The sequence below is a fragment of the Rutidosis leptorrhynchoides genome, chromosome 8, assembly GCF_046630445.1.
Source record: "Rutidosis leptorrhynchoides isolate AG116_Rl617_1_P2 chromosome 8, CSIRO_AGI_Rlap_v1, whole genome shotgun sequence".
In the NCBI taxonomy this organism is placed as follows: domain Eukaryota; kingdom Viridiplantae; phylum Streptophyta; class Magnoliopsida; order Asterales; family Asteraceae; genus Rutidosis; species Rutidosis leptorrhynchoides.
The window spans coordinates 40,753,111-40,763,615 of record NC_092340.1 but is presented as its reverse complement, the minus strand read 5'-3'; the positions used below and the strand labels follow the sequence as shown (position 1 = coordinate 40,763,615).

At 35.2% G+C, this 10,505-nt stretch overlaps 1 protein-coding gene across 2 annotated transcripts; it reads left to right on the top strand.

The window, feature by feature from the left end:
- The first annotated feature begins 3,066 nt into the window (after nucleotides 1–3,066).
- LOC139861391 (uncharacterized) lies at nucleotides 3,067–10,285 on the top strand. 2 transcript variants are annotated; one of them, XM_071849772.1, is made up of 5 exons: nucleotides 3,067–3,525; nucleotides 3,848–4,522; nucleotides 6,588–7,448; nucleotides 7,709–9,613; nucleotides 9,705–9,898. In XM_071849772.1, the coding sequence occupies exons 1-5, from the start codon at nucleotides 3,342–3,344 to the stop codon at nucleotides 9,764–9,766; spliced, it is 3,687 nt and encodes a 1,228-aa protein (XP_071705873.1). In that variant the 5' UTR covers nucleotides 3,067–3,341; the 3' UTR covers nucleotides 9,767–9,898. The 2 variants fall into 2 exon arrangements, with proteins under 2 accessions (XP_071705873.1, XP_071705872.1); XM_071849771.1 differs by having other exon boundaries at nucleotides 7,709–10,285.
- The last annotated feature ends 220 nt before the right edge of the window (nucleotides 10,286–10,505 follow it).

Here is a 10,505-nt window from a genome sequence, read left to right as displayed (position 1 = left end):
ATTTATAGATATCCCGCCCACCGTACCCAGTCAAGCGTATGTGGTTATATATAAATACGTCGAATTATAAGTTTGTATATTAAATTAACAAGGTATTGTTTAGTTAATATAAAACCCATTAATAACCCATAGTCTAATTTCCACAAGTGTCGTTCTTTTATCCAAACCCCAATTATGGTACAAAGCCCAATTACCCAATTTTAGTAATTAGCCCAACATCATGATTACTTCGGATTTAAATAAGCATAATGATAACTTAGCTACGAGACATTAAATTAAAAAGGTTGAACATAACTTACAATGATTAAAAATAGCGTAGCGTTACACGGACAGAATTTCGACTTACACCCTTACAACATTTGCTAACATACCCTTATTATTAGGATTAAAATTAAAATATAAATTATAAATATAAATATTACGTATATAGATAGAGAGATTGATGGATATTGGATGAAAAAATGATCAGAATTCGTTGGGCTTTATAGGGAGTTTCAGTTTTTGGGGCTCCGCGACTCGCGGCCCATTCCTTCTTCAAACTCCGCGAGTCGCGGAGTTTGTAATTACAGCTCACTCCATTTTGGCTCTTTGTTTACCGACGGTTTATTATATAAATATAATATATATATATAATTAATATAATTAATTATATATTATATTATATTTATATACATAGTTAACTTGTAATTTTTAGTCCGTTGCGTCGAGCGTTGAGAGTTGACTCTGGTCCCGGTTCCGGATTTTTGAACGTCCTTGCGTATAATTTAATATCTTGTACTTTGCGTTTTGAATCTTGTACTCTTGTAATTTCGAGACGTTTCTTATCAATAATTGGAACCTCTTTGATTGTGTTTTGTACTTTTGAGCTTTTTGGACCTTTGCGTCTTCAATTCATCGAATCTGTCTTTTGTCTTCAACTTTTATTATTTAAACGAATATCACTTGTAAATAGAGAAATTGCAACTAAAAGCTTGTCTTTCTTGAGGAATAATGCTATGAAATATATGTTCATTTTTAGCATTATCAAGCTCCAACCATAACCATTCTGGATTCCATTGTCTTTGAAAGAATGCAATGTATTCTGAAACTGTGTTGAAAAAATGAAATACTGAAGTTGGATTTATAGATGGATGTCTGCAGATAAATTGTAAAAAAAAACTGATTTGCTCTTTTTTAGGGAATGAATTTCGTGATAGCAGTTAACTAAGGAAACAGTTATAGACAATTGATTATTTTGAATATTTGATTTACTATAAAACTATAGTAATTTATATTTTACAAACATAACAACTCAATATTGGCTTTAATATAGTACAGTTTGTTGACTTTAAAAAAAAATTAAAGATAATACTGTAAAATGAGAAACAAATTTGTTATTGTAATATATCATTTGCAAATTTGTATAAAAAAATATAGTTTTTCATTCCAATAAGCATTAATAATCCAAAATTTGGTAATCTTAGATTTTTTTATAAAATTTGAGACAGATATTAAGTACTTAAATGTGAATCAAACAACATATTTTTTATCTTTGACATATAAATCATATATTTTGAAATAAGGAAACATGTTGAAATGGATAGAACAGTTTTGCAGGCATAAACAATTAAACATTTATTCAAAAATGGTAAAATGTATCAAACAACACTACTAAATAAAGTTAAATCGAATATAAGTAACCCTAAAATTTGTGCAATGCGATTTGAAAGAACTGTAAATTTAAAAAGAATTCATAATTTACCGTGAAGATCAAAAATACCAATCTCCATTTGTATCTGATAATCATCATTATCACTATCGTTAACGGCATTGATAAAATAAGAATTAGGGTAAAACTTACAAACACATTGCATATTGAAGATCGAAAAATCGTTGCAGATCTGATAGCCTTTGACAAAATTGATGTTAAACATCCGAATGAAGACCAAAATTAGGGTTCATTATTCAGTACGTAGTAATTCTTTAACATCGGGTTACGATTGAACCCAGAATTGCTTCACCACTTTGCAGAATTATTCATCGTTTTTCAGTAATTAATACATCATTTTATTCAGCAAATTGAGTCTGAAATTATGGTATGTGAGTGGGGATGAAAGGATTTCGAATTTTTCTGATGAATCAAAGAAGAACACGACGGATAGAGAGGTGAAGCGGATTAGGGTTGTGTAGTTTTTTGTTCGTTTTTTTTTCTTCATTAAAAACTGAGATGTTAATCAGGACACGTGGCGTTTGATTAGGGTAGTATTAGTGGATTAATCCCACTAATGGTTGATTAACATGTGGATTACCTTAATTAATGGGTGATTAGTGGAGTGACACCTAGGATTAACCCTTCTTTTTTTTTTTGGCGAAAAAAGTTGATTGCATTGAAAGTAGATAGAACCTTCATTAAAACAATGAAGTTCCACTATGAAAGATACAATGACGGAAACAAACTTCGGTCATGAGAAGATAATACAAAACACAATACAACATGAGGCTATTCAAGCCTTATTACAAAGTAAGAAGGGATTCGCATCCCAAGTATAAGCTTGAATGCCATGGCAAAGATTAAGGTTAGTTGCCCAAAGAAAGACTTTCATCTTGATGTTTCGTATAACGATTGAACGACATGTAAACTTTCCGTATTAAGCTTGAATGCCATGGCAAAGATTAAGGTTAGTTGCCCAAAGAAAGACTTTCATCTTGATGTTTCGTACCTAGGATTAACCCTTGTATGATGTAATAAAATAATAATAATAGAAATGGGGGAGGATTCTCACACACACTTTTTTGATCCTCACACACCTATTTTAACCTTTTACTCTTCTAATAATACTCAATTGGTGTGTGAGGATCAAAAAGTATGTGTGAGAATCATACCCCATAGAAATACTCCGTATTATCATTATTATATTATTACATTTTTTTTCCCTCCTCTCTCCGGGAGTCCGGGCTTATCAACTGGACGCTCTCTTTTTCTCTCTCTCTTTCTCTTTTATCTGTATCTAATCTCTCTTCAATTCTCTGAAATTTTTCTATACCCACAGAAAGATTATTATTATTATTATAAAAATAAAAATAAAAATAAAAATAAATAATACTCCGTAATAATTCAGATTAAACTTTACATTCTTCTTTTCTTCCCTGCGCCGTTTCGTCTCTCAATTTCAAACCCTAACTTTTCCCCAAATTTGTACCACCTGTTGACGCTTCTTCAAACTTCAGCGATCTAGTATTCTCTATAACGACAATCAATTCAGCAAGACCTGACTCCCTGTGATTATTGTTCTCATCTGTGGCACCGGATGCGTGAATTCAAGGTAGGAATTTTACGGAACAAAAAAAAAATTGATTAATTGATGTCGCCGGAGCTGTTGCCAATTGATCGGAAAGATATTTTAAAGGTGACGACATCCTTCTCATCGGAACCTGTTGAAAAATTTCCGGCATGTTGGAGAGAGTCTTCTACCACTCCTTCTCACCCTAAGAACCTTTGGTCCGGTGGGGGTTGTGGACCGTCTGATTTTCGCCGTCCGTTTACCGGTAAGTGTATGTTCATCCTTATTTTGACGTTTTTAGGGTTTGTAAAGTAGAAAGCTTGTTGCTTTAAGTATAGTTATGTAGGTTATGAAGTATTTAGGGTTTTTTTTGATGCAGGCGTATATAATTGGGCTAGATCTGTATAGATATGATGTTCTTTTTCTTGTGTTCTTTCTTGTTCTATGGGATGGAATTTAGGGCTGGGATGGAGGAAAGTTCCTTTTTTAATCAAGATTATACCTTTTTGAGTTTGATTTAGGGTTATTCTTTACATGTGTTTTGATTGAATTGGTGACTATTTGTTATTTTTGGTCTGAATTTACAGGGCCCCGGGTGTCAGTGGACTTGGGTAATCAGAAAGACAGTAAGGGAGGACACTCATGGGAAACTACTGCTTCCCCAAATGGTAACTTCAATCGCCAAACCGATTTTGTGAACTCGTGGGACCAACTACATTCGAATGACCAAAAAGCGAAGAATAGTAGTCCAGTTAGTTTTACAGGCGGTCAAAGGCTCGAGAAAGGGAATTCATTGGGATCTACACTTGATTGGAAGCCTATTAAATGGATTCGTTCCGGAAGCTTATCTTCAAGAGGTGCTAGTTTTAGTCATTCAAGTAGCTGTAAGATTATTGGGGTGGAGACTCTTGATTCAAAAACTGACCCTTTGCAGCCGGGTAACAACACTCTGGTTCGATCTCCGTCAGCGGATACTGCTCCGTGTTTGACACCAACGACTCCTGATGAGGCCAACTCACGTAAAAAGGCCCGTCTTGGGTGGGGTGAGGGGCTGGCCAAGTATGAGAAAAAGAAGGTTGACCCAAATGATGTTGTCGATAAAGAGACTGGACCGAGGGATGGAACTATTGATGATGCCAGCATCTCAGAACCTTTAGTATCCAGTCCGTCTAACTTGCCTGCTAAAAGCCCAAACGTCGCTGGTTACTTGGAATGTGCATCTCCTACTACGTCTTGCTCTTTTGCTTGCAGTTCATCTCCAGGTAATATGCTGACCTTGAAAAGCTACTTAACATGTATAATTTTGTGAGTTTTGCCATCTAACAGATCCTTTTTGAACGCATCGAAGTGTAATTAAAATTATATAAATGTATATCGGTGAATCAGACATTTAAAGGAATGTTAACTTGTAAAAAATCTACATCTATTGAGGTTAGATAGAAGAGAATAATTTGTTCTTATCAAGACAGTGTTCTGTTCCCATGACCTAACGTGCAGAGTATCGTTCATATAATCATATGTAGATACTGTCAATGGCAGCCATCATGCACTAGAGACTAGAAAGTTATAATACAATTATACAAGTAATAAACCATCAAGTTATAGTAGCATAAAGCATAAAGTGGAGGTAGCCTAGTGGCTCGAGGACATGCAGCATAAAACGGAGGTCGTGGGTTCACAATCCTAGCCCGATGTCCCTCTAAGCATGGGTTTCGCGGTTGTCCTTTCACATGTTGGCCGTGGAGCCGGTCGTTGTGGGGCCGTTAAAGGGTCGGTTTTACCCCTTTTTATACTAATATATATACGGTAATAATAATAATAATTACTATAATTATAATATAATAATTATAATTTGTATTTATAATTTTAATTATAGCTATAATACAAGTAATAAACCATGATATATTTTGCAACATTACTTCAAGAAGAATCACAATTTATTTTGCTATAATGTTAACTTTGTCCTATTCTTTTTGCCACACTTTGTTTTCATTTCTGATTACTTTGAACACATTCATGAAGAAAAGATTCTGTCAGGTTCTATCATATCATATTTTTCTTGATATCATAATATGTGCCTGTTGCTGCATTAAAATACAATTTTATAAAGCATGAACTAGTAAACTGTTTTGTGTACATAATAATATAATATACACACAAAGAAACTAAAAGTTGTTCTATCCTCATTGATGTGTGTTGCGTTAGTTTAGGAGACATACCTTATGAGCTGTAACATGGCGTCTTTGTAGTTGTTTTGCTGCTGATATCCCATCTATATATATATATATATATATATATATATATATATATATACACACACATATATATACACGTATATATACACGTACACGTATATACACATATATACACGTATATATACACGCATATACACATATATACACGTATATATACACGTATATATACACATATATACACGTATATATATATATATATGTATATATATATCTATACAACAACAACAACAACAACAAAACCCAATACCACATGAGTGGTGTATGGGGGAGGTGAGATGTAGACAATCCTTCCCCTATCCGAGAATAAAGACAAGTCATTTCTCCACCCAGAGTGAAACACTCTCAAAAGTAGAGAAAGTCATCCCTCTCTCTATTCGACGGATAAAGAGATTGCTTCCGAGAGGACCTCCGGCCTTTAAGTAGGAAAAAGTTTTAAAAAAAATAATAAAATATAATAAAATAAAAATAAGTAGACGCCATGAAAATGGTATAATCAAATTTCCATGGGTTTTAACTCATGCCTAGATATAATCAAATCCTTCCACTATATATATATATATATATATATATATATATATATATATATATATATATAGTGGTAGGATCAAGAGGGAAGTAACCAATCGGGTATATATATATATATATATATATATATATATATATGTATATGTACATGTACATGTACATGTACATGTACATGTACATGTACATGTACATGTACATGTACATGTACATGTACATGTACATGTACATGTACATGTACATGTAACATGTACATGTACATGTACATGTACATGTACATGTACATGTATTTCTATAAGTTGCAATATTTTCTTGTATCTGCACTTCAGTAGCTTTGCCTTCGTCCCTGGTTATGACCACATACTTTCCAAAACTCCGTAAAAGAATCTGCAATTATTCTCTTCAACTGTTGATATGATTATATATACATGTTATGTTCGAGTTTGTGTTCTAAGAGTAATTTTTTATTTTGCATATTAAAGTAGCTATCAAACAGTTTCTTTTATTAGTGATTAGTCTAAAACTTTATTTACTATTTTTTGCATCGTAGGCGTAGAAGAGAGGACATCTGTTACAGAAGCTACCTTACATACCGATACTCGTAATCATAGTCACGCGTGTCAAAATCACACACAAGAATTAACATTTAATTTGGAGAATTTGGAGCTTCCTGAAGGCTTTAACATGAGCTCTTTACTCGATGAACTGCTGCAGACCGATGAAACAAGTGGTCCCGGGTCCCGTTTTGCAATGGACAAGTTACAGGTATGGAAAGCAGACATTTCTAGGTCACTTGAAATCACAGAATCTGAAATCGATTCTCTTGAGATTGAATTGAAATCGTTGAAATCTGATCGAGGTTCATGTCCTATTTCGTCTTCTTCCCGTTTTTTACTTAAAGAGTGCAACAACAAGAATATACAAAATATCGAGATTACAGGCGCTTCAACATCTATCTTGGAGAAAACGGAATGCTCTCAAGATCACGTTGGCACTGATATGGTAACGTTTTGTGGGGATAGTAGTAAAGTTTCAACCTTTTCTGTTGACGATGTACAAGAAAAGTTATATAAGTCAATATTGGCTTCAAATATTGTGAAAGCAAAAGAAACATCAGATGAAATTAGTAAGATGTTGCCAACACGTGTCCGTACCGGTATTTCACGAGCTACTGATAATTCATTGATGGCAGAAAAGTTTGTTATGAGGAAACGTTTTTTAAAGTTCAAGGAAAGGATTATCAGTCTCAAGTTTCGGGCATTGCACTACTATTGGAAAAAAGATCTTTGCTTGCTTTTTTCAAGAAAATCGGGCTCAAAGCCTAATAGGAAGTCTGAATCGAGCTTTCGTATGGGATTTGCGGACCATCAAAGGCATCGTTCATCCATTTACACCCGTTTATCTTCTCCTGGTAAGAGATGGTTAATTTATTAAACTTGTGACAATCATTAGTATTTATTTATATATGTATTTTTGAAAATAGTTGGACCAATTGGTACAGTTGAATCAAGTTTTAGGTGAATCTTGCTCTTTGGCAGAGTCCTAGATTTATCTTCAAGCAATTTTCAGTGCTGTATAAGTAATTTTGATAAATATAATATGCATCATAAAATCATAGATATTAGTTGATGTATATCTCTTAAAATTTTGATCTTTTTTTCTTATATGCAGCTGGCAATTTATGCTTGGTTCCAACCAAGGAGATGGTTGAATATGCAAACAAGCTACTTTATGATTCACAGATTATAAGGGCTTCCAGGAATGCACAAAAGATGCCAACTTTCGTATTAGACAAGGGTACACGAACGAGTACCAGGTTTATTTCGGATAATGGATTAGTGGAGAACCCTATCGATGTTGAAAAGGAGAAGTCTATCGTTAAGGCGTGGACGGTAGAAGATAAAGAAACGTTTCTGGAAAAGTATTCTTGTTTTGGAAAAAACTTTAGAAAAATTGCAACTTTTTTGCCAAACAAAACAGTTGCCGATTGTGTTGAGTTCTATTACAAGAATCACAAGTCTGATGATTTTCAAAAAACAAAACAGAGTTCGGAATTTGCTAAAGGGAAGTCTAAAATTGCAAATACATACTTGGTCACATCTGGGAAACAAAGACCTAATCGAGAAACAAGGGCCATGGTTTATGATGCGAATGGCGGTTGTAGCATCTTAAAGCAGTCGAATGGTTCTGATTCGTTTTGTAGTGAACAAGAAACTGCTGCAGCTGATGTATTAGCTGGTATTTGTGGGTCTATATCACCTGAAGCTTTGGGTTCATGTGTCACAAGTCTGGTTGACCATGGAGATGTTCTTCAAAAAGTCAAACGATGTCAGAAACAGGGTGGTTCATCTTCATCACTACGTTGTGTTGATGATGAGACCTGTTCAGATGATAGTTGTGGGGAAGATATGGATTCGTCTCATTGGACGGATGAAGAGAAGTCGAGTTTTATGAAGGCGGTTCGAACTTACGGCAAGGATTTTTCGATGATCTCTCAATGTGTTAGAACACGGTCAATCGGTCAGTGCAGTGTCTATTTTAGCAAGACTAAGAACGTTTTCGGGCTCGATACGATTGCTAATCAAGGTTCCAGTGAAGGTACAACAGGTGCGAACCAAGGTGATCATGATGATACTTGCATGATCGACAGTGGGTCGGGAATTTCGCAAGATAAATCATCTATGGAGTTTAGGATGGATGTTGATGACCGGGACTCATCCGATACGAATGTAGTAAACAACTGTACTGAACCTGCGCTCATGTTTGAGAATTCGATAGAACAGGTGCCAAAGTTGAATGTTAATTTGGAGGGGGCTGCAGACAGTGAAGCAACCGAAGCTGTGAATGTGGAGCCGTCTCCACAAACGGCGAATTCTGATTCTGCATCAGGTGCCAAAGTTGAAGAAGCTGATCCAGTTGTCAACGGGTCTGCTAATGACCTTTCTGTTACGTATTACTCAAGAGCGGGGTTATTGGATTTAAGCATTGATGATGGAAGCAAGTTGGATTTGAATGCAGTTTCTGAAAATGTAACTTGTCGGGAAATAGGTAATGATTTTGTCACGACTAGTTTGTTTCCGAAAAATCTCGACAGGAAGACTGTTGTTAGCCAGGATGATGTGTCATCCAAACTCTCGTTCAGAAAGAGCGGTCAAAGATCTTCAAGTATCGATGGTTACCATTTGTGTTGTTCTCCTAGACGTTCATTAAGTTGCAACGAACCGCAAAGCAACTTCAAGTTTGACGAGAGTCTTTTAATGCCAAGGGATGGTTGTATACAAATGTGTCCCAATTCGACAACTGTGTCCCAAGAACAGAGAAGATGTTCATCTTTAGACATTGAAAAGGCAAGTAGTAATGGCGATGTGAAACTATTCGGTCAGATCTTGACTAATACCAAGGCAAATGGTAGTGCAACTGGAAATTCATCTAATTCGAAGTTTGAAAATAGCGGCGCACACAGGAAATTAGCTTCGTTAGATCTCGATAAGGATAACGATTCCGCTTTTGGTGCAGAAAAAAACCTTCAGTTGAATAGAAGCTATGGATTTTGGGATGGAAACAGAATACAGACAGGTTTATCCTCTTTACCAGACTCTGCTGTGTTACTAGCTAAATATCCTTCTGCTTTTAGCGACATAAACGTTACGTCTGGTTTTTCGTCTAGAAAACTTAGCAACAACAATCGAGGTCCAAGTTACCATCCGTACGGACAGTCTTTTACAGTAGATAAGGTATTAAGCGAGATTCCGAGACGAAAAGAGTTGGAAGCAGCATTGTCAACAACTAGTGTGCAACAAGGTAGGGGCTTGAAAGGTGTTGGTGGGGCCTCCTGCAATGGAGTTGCGGACCCCGTGGCAGCCATTAGAATGCACTATGCAAAAACAGAGCATTACAAGAATGGTGGAATCATGGAGAAGTATTAGTGATATAGGAAGCAGATGATGGGGTAGAAAAAGACGTTTAAGGGTGAGTGATAATATTAATGTTATCGTTTATCGCCTATTTGTAAAATATGCTTGTTGTATGGAGTTGAGCAATTATAGGACAAGATGGCTCGTATACCATTGCCGTCCGTTTTGGTAATTTTATTTCATGTTATCTTTGGAGCAGGTTTTAGTTTTGTGGTATTTGTCAAATGCACAAAATAATTATGTCAATGGTTAGGAAATTCAGGCTGGATGTTCATCTTAAATTATTTGTTCTTAATTTTGTTTTTTTTTGTTTTTTGTTTTGCCTTCAAGTCAAAAGTATCTACTGTGTTTGTTGATTTTGATTCAAGTAGTGAAAGTGATGGTTGTTTGATTATAGTTGTGTATTAGGTGGCAGCAATTGATGTCACTTTCAGATGGGTGTTTGTGATATGATGGACCTCTATAAATAAAGTCGCAAGATTTAGTCAAAAGCAGTAATTGGAGTAGGTATGAGTCCAACCTCTTGAAAGCTTCCTGGGTCCTTCCTCTCCATA